The sequence below is a fragment of the Globicephala melas genome, chromosome 3 (genome assembly GCF_963455315.2).
Source record: "Globicephala melas chromosome 3, mGloMel1.2, whole genome shotgun sequence".
In the NCBI taxonomy this organism is placed as follows: Eukaryota; Metazoa; Chordata; class Mammalia; order Artiodactyla; family Delphinidae; genus Globicephala; species Globicephala melas.
Window position 1 is genome coordinate 29,340,453 of NC_083316.1, and position 26,575 is coordinate 29,367,027.

General features: G+C 35.4%; 1 protein-coding gene across 7 annotated transcripts in view; it reads right to left on the reverse strand.

Annotated features, from left to right (window-relative positions):
* Positions 1–26,575, reverse strand: part of LMBRD2 (LMBR1 domain containing 2) — a 55,168-nt gene that overhangs the window by 18,845 nt on the left and 9,748 nt on the right. For 6 of the 7 annotated variants that reach the window (XM_060295707.1, XM_030843592.2, XM_060295708.1 and 3 more), the window contains 13 exons: positions 25,873–26,109; positions 25,518–25,615; positions 23,900–23,995; positions 20,865–21,032; positions 19,740–19,950; positions 13,586–13,660; positions 10,831–10,944; positions 10,282–10,465; positions 6,985–7,166; positions 6,292–6,425; positions 4,803–4,908; positions 4,046–4,143; positions 1,063–1,166 (listed from right to left, as the gene is read on the reverse strand). In XM_060295707.1, coding sequence (XP_060151690.1) covers positions 1,063–1,166; positions 4,046–4,143; positions 4,803–4,908; positions 6,292–6,425; positions 6,985–7,166; positions 10,282–10,465; positions 10,831–10,944; positions 13,586–13,660; positions 19,740–19,950; positions 20,865–21,032; positions 23,900–23,995; positions 25,518–25,615; positions 25,873–26,046 — 1,744 coding nt within the window. In that variant the 5' untranslated portion in view covers positions 26,047–26,109. Of the gene's footprint in view, positions 1–1,062; positions 1,167–4,045; positions 4,144–4,802; positions 4,909–6,291; positions 6,426–6,984; positions 7,167–10,281; positions 10,466–10,830; positions 10,945–13,585; positions 13,661–19,739; positions 19,951–20,864; positions 21,033–23,899; positions 23,996–25,517; positions 25,616–25,872; positions 26,110–26,575 lie in introns of those variants that run through there. The other variant, XM_030843598.2, reaches the window with a different exon arrangement.

Genomic DNA, 26,575 nt, shown 5'->3' on the forward strand with positions numbered 1-26,575 from the left:
CACAGAGAATACCTTCTCTACTTTTGTTGGAGATGGCCCTTTAGGCTCTGCCTAAATAGCTTTAGTGGGGAAGAACTTCTTCCCCATGGTGACTTGAAATTTGTTTCTCTGCAACTTCTCCTTTTTCTTTATGTCTTGTCTTCTAAATTAATTTCACACTTCTTTCTGCATAAGAGTCTTTTCCATTACTCTCTTCTGGCTATATACTCAGCAGTGGTTCTTTTCCATAAGATATGCCCTACAGACTCATTCTGGCTGTCCTAGACTCCTTCTGACTTATCAGTCTTCCTCTTGAAAATCTTACCCAGGACTGGATATGATACTCCAGATGAAGTCTAATTAATGCAAAAAGCAGCAGAACTATTACATTAACTAGACACCACCTTCCTATGAGAGCACATGAAGGCTACGCTGGCCTATTTTAGAGCCACAGTACATTTTGGCTTACATTTAAATAAGATCACACAAAAACCCCAGACCCAAGTAGGGAGAATGTCTAAGAACCAATGTCCCAAAACTCAAGTTTTGTTTTTCTTTTTCCTCCTATTCTACCATCACTTGAACATCAGGAAATTTGATACACTCAGTTTTGAGATTAGATTCTAACAGAGTGCCATGTATTCTAACAGGTGGTTAATGATTACCACATTCTAAAAACCAGCCTTGGCTTGAATGATTTCCTATGCAGCATTAAACTAATGATGATTCTTTACCTTGTTTTTAATGATGATTTTTTAAATTAATGAGTTTTCTAACTGTATTTAACTTGGCAAATCTACTTCAAAGCAAACAGGAAAATGACTCCAACACCAAGCAAGGGCGTTATTTAGTTGCAGACATATTAATTATTAAATCCTCTGCAGAATTTCTTAAAGACAGATGAAACAATCATTTATGTTTTTGAATTATTTTTGCTATGAAAGTTTTCTGTAGAATTTTAGCTAAAACATATTAATTTGTAATTTCTTAAGATAGATTAAAAATTTCAAATCATACAAACATTAATTTTGTATTCTCAGTCTTAGCACTTGCCCTTCGTTCATTTTAAAAGACAAATCTTACCTCGTCTGATTAATTCTTTTCCTTCATCAACTAAGTCTGATGTCATATCGTTATCTCCCATGAACTGCTGGAAACCAAGTAGATTCAAACAACGAGTTCCCAAGCTAATAAAAGTCGATTTTCAAAAAGATAAGCATTATTTCACACTGTAAACATTTAGATAAGTTAATTGTTCTTTAGTATCTGCACCCCACAGAAGCCTATGATTTATTACTAGTTATCATGTCAAGTTACCTAGCGCTACATTTGTCTTTCTTTAAGAAGTACTTATTTCCCTTTCTAAGAAGCTTATATGCCCAGTACTCCACTGACTAGGGTATGCACCAAAGCCATATTTCTTACAGACACAAATTAAGTTAGGCCATTAGCATACCTTCAGAAGATTACTATAGCAGGATGCTAAACAATGGCTATAATACAAAAGCAATTTATTCTTTTCTTATATTCAAACAGCAATATTAATACTGAAAATACACATACACAACCAGTATTTACAAGTGCAGAATATTCTGGCTTAGAAAGTCTTAGTTATGCAAATTGATTTTCATGTTTTTTTTATCCTGAGAACTACTCAATTCTATTTAAATAGGTGTTACTATAAACTCAGAATTCATTACTAAAGCTTATCTGGGGGTTATCATTTTATATCTTATTTACTATTTACTTTAAACCTCACTGTTGTACAGGACAGAAATACTCTGAAAATATGGCACGCGAGGAAGGAAGGATTAATATTTGTTAAACTCCTATTATGCATCAGACAATTTACAGATACTCTTATTTAATTCTTATTATAATTCTGAGATAAATAACACTTTACAGATAAGGAAACAGAGGTACAAGGGGTTAAAAACCTTGCTAAAGATCAATTAATAAATTTTAGACCTGAGGATTTAAATCCAAGACAAAACAAAGACCAAGCTCTTTTTATTACCTTAGTTCTCAAACGTTTTCATTGATTTCCTTTTTTTTTTTTCTTTTGAGGTAGAGAAGAATAGCTTTATTGCTTTGCCAGGCAAAGGGGGGCACAGCAGGCTAATGCCCTCACATATGCCCTCAACACCATACATGGAGCAAGGGGGAGAGAGGAAGAAGGAGAAAGGGAGAAGAAGTACGTGTGTGTGTATGTTAGGAGGAAGAGAAAACAACGGAGCAATTTAAAAAAAGTGAAGATCTCCCATTTTACATTAGTGATGTGTAAAAATCTGGCTAATTCATAAATTATCTGCCTGCTTTAATATATAAGGAATGCTCTGTATGACTTAACGGTAAGTAAAACTAGGGTTTCAGGTAGATGGTCATGTTAATTCCGTGACTTTAAATATTCCCTTACCATCTTCATGTTCTTGTGGGAATACTATACTCCAGGATGAGATCATTGTCTCTGGGAAGGTCTTAGCTTTGTCTAAAGTGTCAGGAAACAGCTTTATATTCTCTAGGCAGTTAAGTCTGAATATTAGCTCTGGGTATGGCTGTGTGCTAGTAATATGGGAATTAGACTAATTATAACAGCATTTCAAAAGAAAATTGACCTATAAAGTCAAGTTACCATTGAAATGTCAGCAAGGCATTGCTTCATATACTCCTATAATAGAGTATTTTTATAATTTGAAAATTGAGGAATATGACCATTTTTTCTCTTAAAGACAAACGGGCACTCAAAATTTATCTTAATTAACTCTAAAACAACACTTTTAAGGAATTATTTTTAAGTTCAACAATTTTCCTTTTAGACATAGTTCCTTACATTTGTTTAAGATTTTATAGTTGACAAGGCACTATCCCACCCATCTATTCCTCGATCAGTATAACAATCTAATAAGATAAGAAGAGACGCTAATCTTACCAACATAAATACTAACATGAGAAGATATGATTTATACATCACAAGCTCTTAATGTTCCATTTGTAGTTTATAAACTGTTAAAATGAATAAGCATATAATAAAAATTTAATTTTGGATATCCAAAGGATGATTGGTCTCTTCCTTTAATACATCGTTTTCATAGTATAAACCTCTGTCTTTTCTACCTTATGGAAAAAGTTTGAAAATATTAGATTTTTTTGTCAGTTCAAATTAACCGTTTTATTTTAAATTATAATCCTTTAGTTCCTTTACTTATGAGAAGGTAAAATATATATGTTTTACAAAATTCAATAGAGAATTTATTTCAAACAAAACTTTTGTTTACTCAATATCCTAGTGTTAGAATATCAGTACAATAATGTACATTATTTACAATAACTATATAATGGTACTGAAAGATTTAAATGAAAAGTGGTTGGATGAAACTTATTATCAATAAAATTTTTTTTTAAGGGGCATTTTTGGTGTGTCATGGAGCACTTAAGCAGTGAAGAGGGTAGGCAGAGTACAGGATGTGGGCACCTAACACGTGGAAGTAGGGAAGACAGGGGGCTAGAAGCCAAGCACACCTGTCTTTTAACTCCTTTTGAGTCTGATCTCTGCCAAGGTTCTACCACTTTTTCTGATCCTATAAAAAGAGCAGCCCATGTACTTTCCTGCCTTATACGTACTGTCTGATTTCAACTGTTCCTCACCTGACCCTCTGTTCTGGCTATGATCTGAAATATCTAGAAACCCAAAAATGATTGTGGGGAAAGCCCTAAGACTAATATATGTTTCTGGATACAAGCTGGGTATGGGGGTGCTTCATAAGCTACACTGGCTGCCAGTACCACAGGCCAGGACTCAGAGTTAACATTCTGTAATTAATCCTATCACTCTGTAGACTAAATATGTGTAACAGAATAACTCTCTCTCTTTTCTTGAAAATATCTTTGGAGGGAGAACCTGACCCAGTCACTCAAGCGACCCCTTTAAACTATGCCCAGCACCCACAAAGTCACAATAAAACAAACAACCAGAACCCAATCAGTGAATATTTAAAAGAGCTTTAAGGAGAAAAGTTATCCAGATCAGGCTAAGCATATGTGGAAAATAAGCAATGTTGTTTCTTACCTAAAGTAAGTAGCAATGCAGAGAATTACCACCAACATAGGATAATATATATAGAACCCATCTGCAATAAAGGATAAAACTTTCATGGAACCCATAATCTGAGGAGCAAGAAAAAATTAAATCAGTACAGTTCTATATCTTTCATTCTTTTTCATTAGAAAATTCACCCATAACCATTTATATCAATTAATTCGGAGTTTTCAAAAAAGTAGAAATGAAGCACTAAATAGACTGATTTTTAAGTTCTCATCACAAGAGGAAAGAAATTGTAACTGTGAGGTGATGAATGGTAACTAAACTTATTATGATAATTATTTCACAATATATACATATACCAATTATGTTGTACACCATAAACTAATACAATGTTATATGTCTATTATATCTTAATTTGCTTATTTATTAAGATTTTTCTCCCCCAAATATTAATATTTTATAAATACTACTGAAAATCATCAAATACATTAAGACCATAAACATAAAGGTTAATATTATTATAGGTCAGGTCTATTGATATTGCTCAGCTGGACAACCTATATGAACCAAAAATTAATTTTTTATAATAAGATATAGCAATATCACTTTTATTCAGTCATTAGTAATTACATATACAATCTGTAAAAGAAAGTTTTAGTAATTTTTAAAAAGATCCTAATAATGCAACAGAACTTTTCCGCCAGCAGTAAAAATAAATTTCACAATAATAGCACCCTATATAGATAATGAATCTAAAGAACTCTTTTTTGACAATACTTACAGATGTATAAGCAGTTGGCTGTGTATTCTGGTGAGAGATGGATGAATCCATATGGGTCAAACCCAAGAAATTAAGACATAAAGGAGGAGTCAAACGGCAAAATAACCTGAAGTAAGCATTAATAAACACAATATATAAAAATTAAAGCAGGAAGATACATTATATATTATGTTGAAATACATTAAGAACATTTCAGATCATTGTAACTATTATTCTCATCCATTTGTATTTTTAATTCTTAATACAAACTGCCCTTACTTTTGAGACATTCTGAAAATCCTATTAATCACATCTTCCTTAAAAACATCAACACCTACAAGGCAAAACTCCAGCCTCAGGTTATCTCCTTCGCTGGTGTTTGCCACTGCTTTATCCCAAGAATTTGCAGAGTGCCTCTGTATGTGCCTCTTCCACGCCTACAATCTGTGTAATCTAAATCTGTCTCAATAGCATGACGAGGACAGTAACATCCTCAGGTGAATTGTACTCAGTACGTAAAAGATCTGAAGTTTTATCAAAGTATGTCAACTCTGACAATTACAGGTATAAATAATAGTTGGAGCTCAGTTTTGACCAGATAAAAAGAGAACCTTACAGAACTACAGAGTTGGAGAGTAGAAGGAGACAAAAATGAAGAGAGGGTGTGAATAGAAAGAGGTAATATGAGTTCTTTTGTGGTGACAGAATAGTTCTGTATCTTGATTGTCGTGGTGGTTACGGGAATCTACACACACACACACACACACACACACACACACACGAATAAAGGAAAAAAAATACTGAAAATTAATAAGGTCTGTGGTCTGTTAACAATAGTGTGTCTGTACAACAGCAATATAAAATGTCTCCACTGGGGGAAGCTGAGTGAAGGTTACTAGGACTCTTTGTATTATATTTGCAACTCCCTTTGAGTCTACAATTATTGGGGGAAAAAAGGTAAAAAAAAGTCTTAGAGATGCCTCAGATATTGATTCCTCTTGAAGTTCCCAAAGTCCAGCCCTAAAAACCTAATATAACTAAGTTAACAATACGGACAAATAGTAGATTGTGCAACCTAGCCCAAGCTGGAACCATCTCGCTAAACTTCTACTAAATCTCTCAGCAAGAATTGTTCTTTTGGTGTTCTTGGTCCTCCACAATTCAGTTTGAGGCCACTGAACCTCAGAACACTTTCTAGGTCTGACTTAGTCTCTAAACTCTCAAATGTTCTTCTTATTACTAACCTATTTATTGACCCTCTAATTGGTAAATCCAGGCTCACTATGTCTTTCTTTTCCTTCCTAATCTAGCATACCCATTTTAACCCTAAACTTCAAGAAGAATTTAGCTAGCCATCAACAAGCACCTAATTAATACTTAAACCTAATCAATTAGCTCATAGAAATGCAGGTGTTAGTGAAGACCCATAAACAAAAAGAAATAGAAGAGAGATCCATAAGAATACATGTAATGGAGACATTTCCCTTGTTTCTACACACAATCTACTTACATGCCACTGAAAAGAAGGCTGTAAGCATCAGTCTGGTGATGTGAAGCCAGGTAATAATAGTTAAATACACGAATCCTGAACACAGTAGAATAAACACAGATACTGAGGAAGAAGATGGAGAGGAAGCAAGCAATCTAAGAAAACAAAGAACCCAGTTTCAGACTAACAGACTTCAATACTTATATACTATCACAAGCATTATCTTTGAATTCCAGCTAACATTTATTGACATTCTAAAACTTATACACAGTAACAGTATAAATTTTTAACCGCCTAATTTCATTTTTTCATAAAATGAAATTATGAAAAAAAATCTACATCTTAATCAGTCCCACATCCTATCCATAAGTTTCAAAGCTACCTCCTGAAGTGAGCCTGTTCTCCCATTCCCTGGGCAACTCTTCACATGAAGACTATAAGTTATGTAGCTTCACTGGCATAAAGAGGATCAAAGCATTCTCATAGAAGTACTTTGCACTATTTTGCATCTTTTCATCTCTCCTCAAATACAGTTCTTAGTTTTTATATTCTGGGTAAAATGATGAAGCTCATTTTTGGAAGTGTGAATAATAACACTGTGGGAAACTTCACTGCTTTCATTATTACTAGAAGAAATATATGGAGAAAAGATACAACAGTTAAGGATTATACTATGGCTGACATTTATTTACGACCCATATAAAATAAACTGACCTCGATATAAATATAATTGTATGTTTTTTCGGCCAGCTGTATGAAGACTGCAAAGAGGGATAAGACAGGTGTAGTGCTAAAGAATGTGCACTCTGACCACACAACAATCACGGAGAAGATGGACAACACCACAGCAAGTACCCTATAAAACCACGGTCGCAAAAGACATTCCCAGTACCACTCTGGAAGATAAAAGAAAAAAATGATTAGGAAAACCATAAAGGAGTAACAGCGTATTTACAGTGTTTCAAAATACCTCCAATACAAGATACGTAATTGCAAAGAGAAAAACAGTGGTGGAACCAGGCAGACACCATCCTAAGCAAATGAATAGCAGTAATGGGACAAACTGATATTATGTGCCTCATGCTCTGATAAGAACACATCATTGCTGAGGTATTCCTGCCAAAAATGTAGAACCTGCATCTGATTATGAGGAAACATCAAACTCAAATTCAGGGACATTCAATAAAAAACTGACCTGTACTCTCCAAAACATTAATGTCATAAAATAATAACAGAGACACAGAAATCATTCCAGATTAAAGGAGACTAAGGAGACATGACAACTGAATGCAATGCACGATCTGGGATTTTTTTACAAAGAATATTATTGAGACAATTAGCAAAATCTGAACAAGGTCTGTAGATAACTGTACTGTATCAATGCTAATTTCTTTATTTTGATCACATTGTACTTGGTTATGTACAAAAACGTCTTTATTCTTAGAAAATACACACTGAAACACTGAGAGGTAAAGAGGTTATCATGTCTGGATTTAACTCTGAAAAGATAAAGGAAAAATATGTATACAGATAGAAAAAGATAAAGCAAATGAATAAGGTAAAATGTTAACATTTAAGGAATCTGGGTGAAGGGCGTATGGGAATTCTTTGTATTATTCTGGCAACTTTTTGTTAAGTCTGACTTTAGGCAAAAAAAAAAAAAAAAAAGTTAAAGAAAAAAAAAAGAAGAAAACTCACAAAATTGAAAAGGTTATACTTCATTCATTGAAGAGTTGAGCTCCTGGCTCACTCTAAATCTTTTCAACCCTACTCACAGGATAGTTCCTGGTGATTTCAATATCCACACAGGTGATCCTCCTTTCAATACCCTGGTCTTTCACTTCCTCGACCTACTCTCCTCCAATGAGTCTGTCCTCCAGCTTACCTCAACTACTCATCCTTTAAATCTTTTATTACCGATAACTCCAACCCTTATAATCTCATTAAAGAATAGGATCCCTGTCCCCAAGCAACACCTTCATCTACTATGCCAGCTCCACTGACTGACTTTACCCCGACAGTCCATTTATTCTACCACATTTTTCCTGCCACTTAACCTGATGTCCTTATTACTTTCTTTACCCAGCTCAGGTTCCATAGTCTTTGAGGATAATCACTCTCCAATATCCCAATTCTCGTGGCCTCTCTTGCTTCCCTGTACTTGCTAAGCTAAACCACGCTCTGGTTAGATTCAACTCCTTGGCTACCCTGAGCCTGCACCCATGGAACTGCACATTGCAAGAGTAAGACACGCAACTCTTCTGACTCATCTCACTTTAAATTCTTAATCAATAGCTTCAAGTGGACCCTGAGCACTGCTTGGCTAGCGTACTGTAATTCACCAATCTTCTCCCATGCCTACTCTCCCTAAGCAACTATTTTGCGCCTTCTTTCCTCAAATTTCCAAAATCTCTTGCCCTATAATTACTCTCAGCATTTCACTGAGAAAACAGAAGCTGGAAGAACAGAACCTCCCCAAGTGCCCGCCACTACATCTTTTCACATCTGCTCAAGTATATTTGTGCTTTACCTCCTAAACTAAGGCCTTTCTCCTCACTATTCACTATTTCCCTTTTCATCTCGCCTGTAAATGTACATTGTCCCAGCCATTCTCTTCTGTCTCAACATATTTCCTCGAAGGTGTCATTTGCAAATTACATGCAATAATTTCTCTTGACCCTACCACTCTCCTTCAGCTACTCCCTCTTTATTCCCTTTTATAAAGAAAACACTTTGAGAGTTTTCTATTGTGTCTCTAACTGCTTTCCCTCGTTTTTCTTTCAAATTTCGATCAGGCTTTTTTACCCTTCCCCCCACTTCATTCCTCTGAAATCCCATTGTCAAGTCTTAATATTCATAATAATCTACCTATCTGAAACATTTGAAAAGGTACTTTATACAACCTTTTTCTCAAAACATTTCACTCTCCTGGTTTTCCTCCTATCTCACCAGCCATTCTTTTTCTAGTCTTTTCTGCTGGTTCCTCCGCATCAACTTGATGTCTAAATTGGCAGTACCTCAGGCTTGGTCCTCAGATTTTCTCTTTTCTCTATCCCATTACTTCTTCACTGACTTTATCCTAACCCATGGCCCACCTATACATTAACGATACCCTAATTTATATTTGCAGAGCAGACTTCTTCCTTGAACTCCAATATCTACAGCCAACTACCTACTACTCAGCATCCTGTTCATACCTTTATGTATATATTGCCTGTTTTTCTCACTCTGCAAGGGCAGGAATTTCTGTCTTTTTTGTTCACTGATATATACCAAGCACCCAACAATTCACAGCATATATAGGCTCAAATGTTTGTTGAATGAATGAAAACAAGTATCACATCATTCCTTTATTTAATTAAAAAAAAAGATCTTCATTGAGACATGTGTTATGGCCATTATGTTTTCATACTCAAGACCAAACATGTAAAATAAAATCAAGTGAACTTAACAGTTTATTTGAATAAATAAGGTAAACAGAAGTTCTAATACTGTGACACTTTGATATTTTCATTAAGTTCTTCATACTAAATTTGATAACATTTGAAGAAAGTGTCATAAATAATCATAAAGAAGAATAAAATAATTATGACTATTGAATGTAGGTTTTGTATATAGACTAATAAATGTAAGTAATCAAAGAGGACATCTTAGGGGAACATTTTAGTAGTATGTCAAGACTAAAGAAGAGATCCACGCTTATGATATAAAACTGCTTAAAATTCTAATTGTTTTAAGTATATATTATGTATACAAGATATGCTTGATGTATTGCATATATTTTTGCATAGAATTTTGGTTATCTGTGAAGAAAGAGTGGAAGCTAATAGTTTATATGTTATATGACAAGTAAAATAGTTTTTTGGGGGAGGTTTATCAAATACATAGTATTACCATATGGCATAAGTCAAATAACACAATTATAATTTAACTTTGCATTGGTGAAAATATACACTTTTCATCAGAAAAATTATCAGCATTAAACTTTGAAATGTACATCAAATTACATACCAACTGTAGGATTATAAAAATACTGAATAAATCTATTTTCTGGCTCCGGCGATTGAAAGGTATGAACAAACTGACAAGTAGCACTAGTTTCATTTTTTGCTACATCTTCTAGATAAAATGCTTGTTCCAAAAGAATCTGCCATTGTACTTGAGTTCGACGGTGTCTCTGAACTGAATAAATCACCTAACAAAGAGAGCGGGGGTATACCTGTCAGTGTTCTGATCCAACAGTGATTCAACTCCCCACTAAGGAGCATGTTTTGGTTGTCACAGCAACAGGAAAGGGGTCGTGGCATTTACTGGGTGGAGTCAAGGATGTTAATATTCTATAATACATATAACACTCATGCTTAGTGAATAGTTCTCCCTCCCCAAATTCCAACAGTAACCATGTCGAGAAAAACAAAGTTAAAATACTTCAAAGAATAATGATAAGGACAGGATCAAAGGAAGTTTCTGATACACATTCACTCAAACTTCCTTTTTTGTGGGCAGTAATTACAAATCTAACTAAAATCATCAGAAGGTAAAAAGGCTATATAAAGTTACCTGTTTATGTAGTTTTACCAGACTCTTTTCACTTGGATAGGTATTATGTTTTTCATCAAAATCTTCGTAATCATCCATGTTCCTACCCATTTTTTCCTGATACTCTACAGGGCACTACAAGGAACGAGTAGATTTTTAGAAATTTTATTTGCAAAAAAGATTAAAATTTTATTTTTATTAAAAATCTTTCATTCTTGAGCATATCTAATTTTCTTGCAAACATCTTCCAGATTTGAAGTCGTCTACACCACTATTAGTCATTTATTACCTCTATGAACTTGGGCAAGTTGGTTAACCTCCCTGAATAGATCTCAAAAGGTAGCAAATATAAGAGAAATGTAGAGAATTGATTCTCATGACTATCATCTTAACCAAAAGGAGCACTAGCTAATAATTAGTATAACAGATTTAAAATATAGGAAAAGAACTGGACAGCCATATGCAAAAAAAGGAAACTAAACCACTATTGCATACCATACATAAAAATCAACCCAAAATGGATTAAAGACTTGACTGTAAGACATGAAACCATAAAAATCCCAGAAGAAAATATAGGCAGGATGCTCTCTGACATTGGTCTTAGCAATATCTTTCTAGATATGTCTCCTCAGGCAAGGGAAGCAAAAGCAAAAATAGACAAATGTGATTATAACAAACTAAAAAGCTTCTGCACAGCAAAGGAAACCATCAATAAAATGAAAAGACAACCTACCAAAGGAGAAATATATTTACAAATGATATATCCAATAGGAGGTTAACATCCAAAATATATAAAGAACTCATACAACTCAACAATGAACAAACAACTTGACTGAAAAATGGGCAGGGGAACCGAATAGATATTTTCCAAAGAAGACATACAGGTGGCCAACAAGTGCATGAAAAGATGTTCAACATCACTAATTATTCAAGAAATGCAAATCAAAACCACAATGAGATTATCACCTCATACCTGTCAGAATGGCTATTATCAAAACGACAAGAAATAACAAGTGTTGGTGAAGATGTGGAGAACACAGAACCCTCATACACTACTGGTGGGAATGTAAATTGGTGCAGCCGCTATGGAAAACAGTATGGAGAGTCCTCAAAAAATTAAGACTACGGGGCTGCCCTGGTGGCGTAGTGGTTGAGAGTCCGCCTGCCAATGCAGGGGACATGGGTTCATGCCCCGGTCCGGGAAGATCCCACATGCCGCGGAGCGGCTGGGCCCGTGAGCCATGGCCGCTGAGCCTGCGCATTTGGAGCCTGTGCTCTGCAACGGGAGAGGCCACAGCAGTGAGAGGCCCACGTACCGAAAAAAAAAAAAAAAAGACTACAGCTACTGTATGATCTAGCTATCCCGCCTCTGGGAATTTATCCAAAGAATATGAAAATACGAATCCTAAAGGATATCTGCACCCCCATGTTCACTGCAGCATTATTTACAATAGTCAAGATAAACAATCTAAGTGCCCATCAGTGAATGAATGGATAAAGAAGATGTGATACACACACACACACACACACACACACACACACACAGGGGAATACTACTCAGCCATTAAAAAAAGATAAAATCTTGTCATCTGTAACAACATGGATGGACCTTGAGGGTATTATGCTAAGTGAAATAAGTCAGATGAAGACAAATACCATAGGATTCAACTCATATGGGAAATATAAAAAGCTGATAGACAAACAAAAAGAAAATAAATGAATAAACCAAACCAAATAAAAACAAACATGTAGATACAGAGAACAGAGTAGTAGTGGGGGTTAGGGTGAAATGGGTAAAGGGGATCCACTGTATGGTGACTGATGGAAAATAAATTTTTGGTGATAAGGATGGTATAGGGTATCTAGAAGTAGAAATATAATGTACACACAAAACTCATATAATGTTATAAATCAATGTTACCTCAATAAAAAAATAAAGGCTTACATACAAGTCTTTAAAAATAAACTAAATACAAGAAAAGGAATAGTTCAGGGGCTCTGTGGTTGCAGAGAAGACAATTGGGGAACTCATTTCTGGAATAATCATTTTCGGAAGTATATGAATACCTCTAATTCAATACTAATGCATCAAAACCTTAATTGTATGGTTTCTTATTAAATATCTCATAATGTCATTCATTTTATGAAATATATTGTAAAATACCATGTACAAAGCGGATTAAATGTGATTATTGAGGACCTAATTTATTTCCTTATAGGAAATACACTTTTAGTGACCACATTTCATGACACTTTTTTTTTTTTTTGGTACGTGGGCCTCTCACTGTTGTGGCCTCTCCCGTTGCGGAGCACAGGCTCCGGACACGCAGGCTCAGCGGCCATGGCTCACGGGCCCAGCCGCTCCGCGGCACGTGGGATCTTCCTGGACCAGGGCACTAACCTGTGTCCCCTGCATCGGGAGGCGGACTCTCAACCACTGCGCCACCAGGGAAGCCCTTAATGACACTTTTACAACCTATAAAGGTCCATCTCCATCACTGTGTCACGGCAATCATTTTACATTATTTAACATAACCTCTATAGCCACATTTCAATGGAAAATACTGCCAATAAATAATGTTAAACCTATAGTAACAAAAGAACAAATTCTATGTACAAATTACTATGGGTTTATGGTTAATATTGTCATGAAAATGGAAAGGAGTTGGAAGACTTCAATCACAGGCTGTTTGCATACTTTTCTGATGCTTTTATTATAATATAGTATGTAAATTTACATTTCAAAAGAAAATAGATGAGAATATTATTTAATTACCTTTTTAAGTATTGTGTCAACACATTTTCTCAGTGGGTGGTTATACTTGATGCTCTCATTCACTTTACGAACTTCCTATGAAAACAGTAAGAGAAATAAAAATATTTCCATTTCTGTAGATTAGATGTTTCAAATCAGTATGCTCTAGGTACTATATATATTCTCACAAGTTTAGTTCCAACCCAAATTACTCAGCATATAATAAAGTTCTATTCTCTGAATAAAAACTCTTAAGAACACAAATAAAAACACAAAATTATAGAACAGCTGTATCTATACCCTCACACTTTTTATAACTTTCTACATTTACTGCCTTACCATTTGCTTACTTGGTACACAGAGATGAATAAACATTATAAAAAGTCATGAAGGATCAGGCAAACTGAGATTCTAAAAGAACAGGACTGCATTTCTCCATCTTGCTCCTCAAGTTCAATTATCTCATTACCTAAAATACAGCAGAGAAACCAGAGGAAGCAGAACAGGCTAAAAATGTCACAAAGCACCTGCTCCTTTCCAATGAGAGAGTACTTTACAGCAGTCACAACTAATGATTCATCCCACATTTTTAAAATTAAGAGTTCACTATGTGCCAGCACTGTGCTAGGTGTAAGGTCACCACAATCCATACTGGAGGGTGGAGTGGGAAGACATGGTGTTATAAGTCTTTCACTAAGATTGCAGTGTGGTGATGAGATAATTAAATCAACAATTTAATGCATATGAAAGAAATAAAGGGGTTAGAGAAGGGAATCTTTAGAATCAGTAGTTCTAAAAGAATCACGATATTCTATAATATAAATGAAATTTTTGAGAAGGTTGGAACCACTGTTCTAGGAAGAAGAAACAGCATGTTCAAAGGCTGGGAGGCAAGAGTGAACCAACCAGGATATTAAAAATAACAGTCTGATTATAGAGCAGAGGATGGCCTTAAGAGATGTAAAACTGGGGGGCAGGGAAACCATAGGGCATATAGAAAAAGTTGTGAAAAAGTATAACGTATATGGAAAAAAAATCACTATCCTTAATATATGGAGAGCTCTTAAAAATCAAAAGAAAAATGGGAAGATACAGAAGAAATGCAATTGGCCAATAAATATCTGAAAAGATGTTCAATCCCACTAAAAAAAACTACAACTTTTTAAAATGAGGACAGTTTTCTTGTAAAATTATAAAAAACTGCTCTTATATAATGAGGTAAGATTGCGGGGGAAAAGGCCTCCCTATACACAGTAAAATGTGATGTAATCTATTTGGAAGATAATTTAGCAATAACCATCAAAATTTAAAATATGCAGACCCCATGAATAATCTGTACCAACAGACACTGCTCCTGTCAAAGAGCTTAGCTTAGTGAAGAAAACAGACATTATTCAAATAGAAATGGTGTGAAAACTGCTGTATAATCTAGTGTGGAAGACTTTCTGATGAACCGATTACTTAAACTGAGATAAAAAGCTAAACTGAGGATAGGAGTCAGCTGATCAAAGGAAGGAGCAAGAATATTCCAGACAGAGGGACAGCATGTACCAAGGCCTCCAAGCAGAAGTGAACAAGGAGTTTCAGGAAAAGAAACTCCAGTGACTAACGGGAAAGGAGAGCAAAGGTCTGCGCTGTGCTTGATCAGGCTGTAGAGTAAGAGCAAAGTATTCCAGAAGGCCTTAATAACATTTCATTTTGAGGTCAATGAGTAAGGCCTAAAACCGGAATGACAGGACTTGGGTTTTTAAAAGGTGCTTGAAGCATCACTACATTACACTCTTCCATTTCTAAGCTACCTTAAAGTTTTGTTGACTAGTTAGCATAACTTTGAATACAAACTATACAGTCTGATTATATATTATATATGAAAATCATATTTTTCCTTTAAATTCTTTAGCATATTAAACAAAAGCAAGTACTGGAACGTTGATATTTGCTATAGCTTATAAATTTAAGTTTCCTTCAAGGTTCATAATTTTTATAAAGTGTGGAATGTATTTGAATAATAGCTTATTTTCTTCATATCAAATAACATAACTTTGAACTCTGTCATTGTGACAATAGAACTCTATTATTTTCAGTGGAATAAGTAGCTATTTGTCCCTCTCCAAATCCTCTACCTTGAAAAATGACAGCAGGTAGAGGTGACCTCTGGCCATCTAGCAAAAATTCCTTTTGAATGGTTTGACATGGCTTATAAGTTTTATTAATGCTTCAAAGAAAAGTAACAGACACACAGATGTATACATTCACTCCATAGAAAACATATCATAAAACACTAAACTGGTTTTTATAAAACTGCATTTGGAAGATTTTATGGATAGATGAAAAATATAATTAGTAATTACCAGAAAAAAAAAAAAGGTGATTGTGATCTCTTAAAAGATGTATTCAAAACCAGTGGATTTTAAAAGTTTTCTCTCAAACTAAGTTATCAGTATTCTTGTCCATGCTTTATTCTGCGCACCTCCATCAGACTGATTATCCTAAACCACATACAAGATCATGTCTCTTCCCTGCATGCAAGGTGTCAATGATTCCTCACTGATTTCAAAATACACTGAACTTTTGAGTCCGACATTCAAGGCCGTGCTATCTGGCTATCTATCTTTCAAACCTTGTAAACTTTATCTTATGCATAATTAATTTAGTTTTAAAACCTCCTGATACCTGACCAGAATGCTGTCAGCTATGAAAATCTTCAAGGCCCAGGTCATATTTCACTTCCTCCATTTCACCTCTTCCTCTAGGCGAAATTTCTCTACACTAGAGCATGTATCATTTACAGTGCATTTATCATATACTGTGAGGGACTGTACAATTTTCTACTCTAGACCGTTAGTATCCTAATGGCCAGTTCCACATAGCACTTAACATGGCAGGAAGACACTAGGTATTAAAAAATGATGAAAAAAATTTCTCCACAAGTTTATAAATTTTCAGACATTCAGAAAAACAGGAAGGATCCCAAATGCCCTTTAAACATATGGACAAAGAAATTCATACCTGCTAAATCATGCATTTTTTGAGGGGGCAAAAAAGGGCTAGAGTTCTTCTGCTATGTATGTGGACTTCCTGCTATTTTCAAAAGATCCATTAAGAAAAGAGTAGTTTCTTACCATATAAAAATGGATCAAATTAACATTTTGTACACCTTAAATTTACACAATGTTTTACGTCAGATATATTCAATAAAAATAGTGGTTTCTTATTGACATGGAAAAATTTCTCTTATCTAAATTTTTTTAAATCCCTCACACCTTAAACCTACACTAAAATAGCAAAGAAAGCATCAATTCCAATCCTTAATTTTCCACATCCTATTTCTAAGTAGAGGACTCCCATTTAACAACAACAAAATCTATCTTTATTCACTGAAGATTCCTCCTAGCAAAATCCAGATCTAAAATAAACTGCATTTAATTTATACTTGGTCAAGGAAGTTTGAATGAACTGGTGAAATCCATATTCCTTAAATCTGAAACAACTGAATTTAATACCAACTTTTGAGGGGAACATTATCAAATTTAAATGATCTCCTTTTAATTATTTTATTATCAAATATAAATTTTCAAATTTTTTTTCAAAATTCAAAATTTCAAATATATCAAATATAAAAAATAACAAATTAACTTCCTTTGAAAAATGTAATAACATCCATCACATGCTTAAGGAAATGTAATAGAGTATTATTTATAGGAGATTTACTCCATATTTTGAATCAATGTCTTCTGCTACAGTTCTTAACATTTTATAAATAAATGCAAGAAGTCAACATAAAAATTTTCAACCACAATTAAAGAATCAGTATCCATTCTTTTGTTCATTTATTCATTCACTTAAAAATGGCTGCTGAGTATCTAAGAATCTGGAGGACCAAAGAAGGTGTTTTGGGTTGAACTGTGCTCCCCCCAAAATCATATGTTGATGTCTCAAGCTCCAGTACCTTAGAATGTAATCTTGTCTGGGAATAGGGTTGTTGCAGATATAATTGGTTAAATTATGATAAGGTCATACTGGAATGGGGTGGGCCCATAATCTGTCTGGTGTCCTTATAAAAAGAGGAAATTTGGACACAGGCACACAGGGAGAATATCATGTGAATACGAAGACAGAGATCTATAATACAAGCCAAGGAACACCAAAGATTGTCAGTTAACGACCAGAAGATAGAAGAGAGGTATGGTACAAATTTCCCTATAGCCCTCTAAAGGAACCAACCCTGCTGACACCTTGATCTTAGATTTTCAGCCCCCAGAGCCCTGAAACAATAGATTTCTGTTGTTTAAACCACATAGTTCATGGTACTTTGTTATGGCAGCCCCAGGAAACTAACACAGAAGCCTCCGCTGAAGAATTCTCACTTGTGTTGAGACCTGAAAATGAAGTAGGAATTAGCTAAAGAGACTGGAGAAATGAGCATTCCAAGAGTTTGGGAATAGCATACTCAAAGGCAGAATAGAGTGCCAACGAACGTAACGGTTAAGAGCAGGGGTCGGCAAACCAGATCCAATCAGGCCCACCATCTGTTCTTGTTTGAACACATCCATTCCTCATTCATTGATATACTGTCTGTGGCTGCTTTCATGCTACAGTGATGGAGTAGTTGCAACAGAGACCATATGGCACAGAAAGCCTAAAATATTTACTATCTGGCCCTTTACCGAAAGCTTGCCAATCCCTGTTAAAGCATGAACTAGAGTCACAGTGGCTCTATCACTCAGTAGCCATGTGAACATGGCAAACTCACCCTCTCTGTGTCTCATTTTCATTTATTAAACAAGGGTAAAAAATTCTCCCTTATAAGGTTGTTTTGAGAATTAAATGTATTAATATATATAAAGTGCTTAGAAAGTCATAGGCAAATATGTGACTCTATATACTTGTTTGCCTACTTACTTGTTTGCTATTATCATCACCATTATTAAGTTTGAGGAACCAAAGTTGACCAGCATGGGGAAGACAGAGAGATAAGAGAGAGCTAGACGTGGGCCAAATCGTGTTTTGGTAGGCCACATTACAGCATTTTGCTTTACTCTAAAGTGAACGAAAGCCTTCAACATAAGGTTTTATGCTGAAGAATAACATTATTGGAATAGCATATTTATGCAGAAGAGCAAAATTTGAGGTGACTACAACCTTTTTTAAAATCAACAACGAAATTATTAAACAGCAAAATTTTATAATTTGTTGTATTTTTTGTGTATATTATTGAAATTTAATACTTTCAATAACTTTGTGAAGTTGGTTCAAGTCATATGAATTTTACAAGTGAGTAAAATGAAGTGCCTTATTAAGATTACAGACAGGAAACGAAACTTAGGGACACAAATTCCCATGTATATTGGTCTCTAAAGAGGTTTCCAGACTTGGTGGGATTACTTTGGGTCATATTTTCAGGAAGATGCGTCCTTTAATTTCTATTTTCACTTCTACTATGTCACGGTAACCATATAACTTATCATCTAGTCTGGGAAACTTTTGAGTCTTAACTTTGAACTATTAAAAGTTAACCCAGGGGACTTACCTGGTGGTCTAGTGCTAAAGAATCCACCTTGCAATGCAGGGGACATGGGTTTGATCCCTGGTCAGGGAACTAAGATCCCACCTGCTGCGGGGCAACTAAGCCCGCGCACCACAACTACTGAGCTAGCGTGCCTCAACTAGAGCCCCCGTGCCGCAAATTACAGAGTCCACATGCCACAACTACAGAGCCCACGTGCCCTGGAGCCTGCACACCACAACAAGAGAGAGCAAACCCGCACATCACAACTAGAGAAGCCTGTGCACCACAACGAAGAGTCCGCGCAGCACAACGAAAGATCCTTCATGCCTCAACGAAGATCCCGCGTGCTGCAACTAAGACCTGGCGTGGCCAAAAACATAAATAAAATAAAAATAAAAGTCACTCCAAGACAACAAGCATAACACTGCACTGTTGAATATATTCTCCCTGCATCTCTGCCGGTTAGAAGATGGAGATGATATCTCATGAAGATGAACTGCCAATAAGAAGTCATTCAAATGGATGAGACATCCTTAATAACTGTACATCACCAAATTTTTATTCTAAAGCCCATCAGTGTGCCAACAACAACAAAACCAACAGTATATCCAAAAGGAGATACACACAACTTGATGACTGTTGACTCCACGGTTTAAAGTTACTTACCTCCATAACATCTTCTAAAGTCTCTTCTGCATCTGCTTTCTCCGTCATCAATTTGGCTGCCTTAAAATAAGTTTTCATAAGTAGATAACCTCTTTTTGCTCCATTCCAGTATGAGCGAGGGATTTCTACCAAGCCATACCCCAACAACAACACCAGAAGAAAAAGACCCCATGTATTTGCAGCAGCTATCCCAATTGTCTGAAGCTGGTTCCTAAGGAAGAAAACATAAGCAGATAGCTGTGATAGATAAATTTTTGCAACAAAAATGTTAAATGGAACTAGTGTTAAATGTTTTCTCAGAAAACAACTGCCCTACAAGATGGCTCCAATTTTATATGAAAAAATTCGACCTTCAAATCCTCAGCTACTCTTTTAGTAACAGCAGATAACGTGTTTTAATGAAAAGTTAGAGTGTGACTGCAGAAGTAGACTTTAACACAGGAAACACGGCTTCTATTATAGTTAAAATTAGAATCTAGGAAAATTCATGGCAAGAATTATCCTGAAGAAAATATATTTTTCATTAGGTGCTTTCTTATTTAATATTAACCAAGAGAAGCCTGAAAAAAATTTTAAGCCTGAAAAAATTTTAACTTGTTTTAAGGCAGATGCACGCAAACCTCAAGAATGCAACAGTAAGGATTATCATTGCCACTCCATTCCTAAACTTCTCAGCTCTGACTCTTCACGTATAACAGACCACAAGTATAATACAGATTTCAATTTTATTGCAATGATAAATTCAAAGTTAAAGAGAAATATGCCCTCAAATTATAGTCAGAACAAAAGAAAAGTATTCACAAGTTCCAATGAGAAAGAAATCTAGGTATTTAGTCATACACAAAATTTGAAAGTCTATCATAAAATCATGGGAGTTAATACTTTTAACATATAGCTCTTAGACAAAGCATCAGTCCCTTGTCCAATATGTATATTCAAAGATGTTATTCCATATTTTCCTTCTTAGTAATATATATTATTATGATATTCTTCTGGGGGAATCTATAAAACATATAATGGTAGGTTTCTCAAGGAAATGTTTGTTAACCTGCATATGAGATAAAAATTAATTTTCAAAAATGCAACTGTATACAGAAACAATGTTAAGAACATGGTTTTTCTTACCATTCTAAGTGCAAGTGTGGGTTTACAGCTACATAAATTAAAAACGCTCCAAAAATCAGCAAGTAGGTGCCATAATAGATTGCATTCTCAATCAGTGCAGTTTTGATCTTTCCAGTAATGGAAAACCCTCCTGATCTTGCATACGACTGCATAAAAGGTAACAGAATCCTGGATGATAAGAAAGAATATGATTAAAAAACACTTGACATGTCTGTATAATCTCAAAATACTGAAAATATGTGAATCTCAATTTTAATGTGCAGTTCTTTTCATGAATAAATATGATTTTGAGTAATAATTAATACTGAACCAAACTATAATAGATAGCTGAATATTTTCCTAGTATTAAATTTTGGGGAGAGCAAAGCACATTCCTGGGAGCAAAAGGAGGCCACGATGACCGAGAGAGAGTACAACAGTATGCGTGGCTTAAAATGAATCTAAAAAAAGGCCTTCAATGCTTTTATGAATAATTTAGATTGCATCCAAAGAATAATGAGGAACCATTTTCTTTAACGGAAAGGAGACATGATCAAATTTTAGTTTTCTAAGGACTGATAAAGCTTCAACATGGAGAATGTACTTAAATGGAACAAAACTGGAACTATTTAGAGAGGGTAAGGGGTGGTGCTGTGCTAAGAAGCAGGAGAGAGTATACTGATGTTGAAGTAGCTAGGACACATCCCAAAGGAGGTGCACAGGAAGTAGCTTTTAGAGTCATCACCATATCAATGGTAGTGAAACAACATCAGCAGATGAAAGCTGGAAGGGTGAGTATATAGAATGAATGAGGGGCTTCCCTGGTGGTGCAGTGGTTAAGAATCCGCCCGCCAATGCAGGGGACACAGGTTCAAGCCCTGGTCTGGAAAGATCCCACATGCACAGAGCAACTAAGCCCATGCGCCAAAACTACTGAGCCTGCATTCTAGAGCCCATGAGCCACAACTACTGAAGCCCGCGCGCCTAGAGCCCATGCTCCGCAGCAAGAGAAGCCACCGCAATGAGAAGCCCGTGCACCACAACAAAGAGTAGCCCCCACTCGCTGCAACTAGAGAAAGCCCGTGCGCAGCAATGAAGACCCAACACAGCCAAAAATAAAATAAATTTAAAATAAATAAATTTAAAAAAACAGAAACTGATTTAGAATGAATGATAAGGAAAGATATGAGACGAACCCCTGAGAAATATCAACTTTTAAAGGAAAGGCCAACAAACAGGAGAGACCAGCAAAGGAAACTGAGAGAGCAGTCAAGAGTTACAGAAGAAAACTAAGGAGTATATGGAGCAGAAACCAGAAGAAAGTATTTGAAAGGGAGAGAGAAAACAATAGAATCAAATGCTGCCAAGAGGTCAAGTAAATTAAGAGCTTGTATGTGCGAGTGGAGAAGGGAGGGTAGAAAATACGGTTCAATGGGTTGCGGAAAGGGTAAGCAGTGAGCAAATGGAGACACTGATGCAGACAATTCAAGAAGTTTGGCTGGGTAGGATAAACTGTGGTATACTCACAAAATGGAACGTTTTACAGAAATGAAAAAGAAAAGAATACTGAGACATACAACATAGAAGAATCTTCCAAATATGTGCGCAAAAAGAGAGAGGCAAAAAAGTACATACTATATAAGTCCATATTTATAAAGTTGAAAAGCAGGCAAAACTAATCTATGGTGATCAAAGTCAGAATCATGGTTACCTTTGGGGAGCATAATGACTGGGAGAGAAGTATGAGGGAAGCTTCCGGGGATATTGTTCATGTTCTATATCATGATCTGGGTGCTGATTACATGGGTGTATTCACTTTGAAAAAAGTCAAACTAAACACGATCTGTGCAATTTACTGTATTAATTCATACTCAAAAAAAGTCTCTCTTAAAAAATTCAGCTGTGATGAGTAGATCATTGAGGGGGAAGATAGAAAACTGGAAAGGGTTCTGATTTGAGACAGTTTTGTTTTGTTTTTAAAGATGAGAGAATTGTACATGCTTGGTTGAAACTGGAAGCTAGAAGTATAAGTAACGAGAGCTGAAAGGGATGGGTCCATACTTCAGGAAGAGGGACTCTTCCATTCTTGGAGGGAAAGAAAGAAAGGATGGGTAGGTAGGTAGGTTTGCTGGTAAGAAGCTGAAAAGAGCTGCCATCTGATGACTTCTTTTTTCACTGGGAGGCAGGAAGTAAAGTCATCTGCAATGAGAAAAGGCGATTGTTTCTAGGATGTGAGAGAGAGTCACAAAGGGAAGAGCTGAGGTTTGTAGTGATTGGAAAGATTTGTTGTGGAGAATGAAGAGCAAGCAGACGAGAGAAACAGAAGATGAAAGTCTGGCAATGTTGAGGGCCTAGTCAAGTTCAGTGAACATGCTACAGGGGCACTACCCTCTGCTATGTGATTTTTCTCTTGCAATGTTCACCACCTACAGTTTTAGAGCTTAGTTACCCGCATAATATCTAAAATGCTCAGTAGGCAGTGGAAAAAGTATGAGTCTGGAGCACAGCAGAAAGACAAAGCTATATCAGGTAGAAAGAACGATCTGGAATGCATCACAGGTTAATGAAACCATGGCTATAATTAAAGTTGTTCAGGGAGAGTCAGATAACAAGATGACCAAAGATGGGACCCTAGGGAACACCAACCTTTAGGAAATGCGCCACAGAAATGGAGCCCATAAAGGAAATTCAGAAGGTTGGGCGAAGCACATCGAAAGAAAACCAGGGGATAATGATGACCTTAGCAAGAGAGCATTTTCACGTAACAATGGGACTTGAAGAAAACTGAACTGAAGAATGTCCAGAGAGAAGGCAATTACTAAAAGGGAATGGTGACGAGGAGAACTTTTTGTTTCTGTTCTCTATTTCTTCTTTTTTTCTTTTCATTCCTTTTAAGATGTGAGAGACCCGAATGAGCAGAAAGAGACAGGATACAGATTTGAGGGAAAAAAAGTGACACTTGAATAAATTCTAAAATATGAAAGTTCACTGGAAAAATAATCACTTTTAAAAATTTAGCCAAAGTATCAAAAATTTTATCCTTCACTACCACTTACCATGTTAAAAATTGTGATGTCCAATATACTACCCTCCAGAAAATTGGCATAATTCCATCAGGAATATAACTCCATGGCTTGAAACACGGACGTTGGCTATTTAATAACAATTTAAAGCCAATTAATCATAAATGATTATTTACATGAATTGCACAATTAATTTGTGTGTGGCAAAGTTCACTTATATTCAGATTTTAAATTATTGATTCTAATTTGTAAAATTTCATAGAAAACTTAAAATTCAAAGCTGACTGTTGAAAAAACATACAAAAAGGGAATAAAACTGTTTTAAAGAGGAATGCATTTAAATTTTCAACTTTCAGTGTTTTTTTTAGTCATTGAGTAAAAGAGGACAGAATGTTCTAATAGATTAATAAAGTGACAGTCTTTAAAAGCAAATGCATCATGAAATCAAATCTCTGATTTGGTTACCTTTAGGGTTGATGATTACCTTTAAGATACACACTCACCCCATTTGTGGGGCTGGTTATGGCAGGAAGGAGAGAAAGACGTTAGGTGATTAATTCCTAGAAACTGGAACCCTAACTCATCAGTCATATAGCATATCTCCTATGGAGATAGATGCCAGCATCTATACATAATTCTGTTTGAAGTTTCTGAATATATGTGTATCTGCCCATAGATTCTTCCAGTAATAGCCTGCCTAGACTGTAAGGCTATCCTTTAGTCCAAGGGCTTCCAACAATCCACAATGGCTCTTCAAAAGGGAATAACAACTACATTTAAAATTTACCCTTATCCAGCTTTGATTAAAAAAAAATAAAATAAAAGCTGCATAAAGAAGCATGCAAACACCACTTAAAGCATTGGTAAAAGCTATAACCAATATTTGTTAGTTTTTTACTTGCAAGTTTGATATGAATTCAATATAACCTTTTGATAATTTGAACTTTATTCTCAATCTAAAACTATAATGATATCAAAGGATGTGCAATATGAAAGGAATATCCTACATACAGAATAATCTCCTCGTCCTTTATTACAACCTTGTAAATTAAGGCAAATGAGAAAATGCATGCCCCATTTTTTTTTGGATCGAGGAGAGGCTGAGAGGAAAAACAGCTTTTGGAAGTTACTTTCTTAGTAAGGGACTAAAAAAAATCAGGTCTTCTCCAAGCTTCTCATTAGCATCTACTGAAAGGCCTTGTTTACCAATATCTAAAATTTATTTAAGATTTAAACTTAAGGGGCTTCCCGGGTGGCGCAGCAGTTGAGAGTCCGCCTGCCAATGCAGGGGACACGGGTTCGTGCCCTGGTCCGGGAAGATCCCACATGCCGCGGAGCGGCTGGACCCGTGAGCCATGGCCGCTGAGCCTGCGCGTCTGGAGCCTGTGCTCCGCAACGGGAGAGGCCACAACAGTGAGAGGCCCGCATACCGCAAAAAAAAAAAAAAAAAAAAGAAAAAGAAAAACAAGATTTAAACTTAAATAAGATACAAGGTAATTAAAAGTCTATTAGCAAAGGATGAAGAAGGGAGGTGAATAGAGAACAAGGATAAACTTTTATAAATATAAAATCCAGATGGTAAAAACCGACAAGTTTTAAACAAATTGCCCCCTACAATATTAAAAAAAAAAAAAAAAGAAGAAGAAAGTACCTTGGAACCGGGGTAGCAGCTGCATACAGTCCTGTAATGTTGCTACTCTCAGTAGGGCTCGAGTTTGCAGCAGCATGTTTGCACCGGTTGTATATTGTCTAAAGCAATGAAGGTATGGTTTAAAAATGAAAACCAAAAAGTTACCAAGTACTTAAGGGATATTGAAGTGTATCAACCTATCTACCCAAAAGTACCTTCCTGGCTATGCTTTTTAGTAATCAAATTCATAGAGTAACTCTTAAGTTTAAAATATAAGTTAACTTTTACATGACTTGGTTGTCTCAAAAACATATCTCAAACATGCTGTATGACTACAACTGCCTTTTAAATTGTGAAAATCAGTTTCACCTCTTACCGTACTAACATCCAGAGGCAGTATGAAGACAATTAGAAAGCAGAGATACCAAGCTAGCAGTGTTCCAACAATTACAAGTCTATGTTGTTTCTTAAAGTCTCCATATCGATGAAGTAGGAATAATGCCAAAAAAAAGACAAAAACAATCTCGAGTCCCAAAGCTGCACCACTCATTATTCAATGTTTGCTCTGATTAACCAAAGTAATTCACATACAGGCTTGGATCATATCTGTAAACTGAAAAAAAAAAAAAAAAAAAAAAAAGTGTTAACATAGGAAATGACCACTTGGAAATCTCCTAATTATTTTTTTATTAATGTACTAATAGATTCTTTAGAAAACTGTCAGGCTTTACATTGGACTATAAGTAAGATGAAAAGGATAATTCCTACTCTCAAGTACTTAGTCTTATTTTTTAAATCATATGTTGAAAATTTCACATAAATTGTATCTTCAGGAAAAAAACTATTTTAGCAAAAACCACACTAGTTCCAAAAATATTACAAAGTAAGAATACTAGATATGAACAGTTTCAATACAGCATCACTTGAAGTTTGTTCCTTAATATTATAAGCCCTAACAGAATATTTTCTATTAAATACACTAGTGACTGTATTCTAGGAAATTAGATATTTTGTAAAATAAAGTTTTCTAAGTATTAATAGTCACTACTTAAATTTTCTAAAAGAGAGGGAGGGAGAGC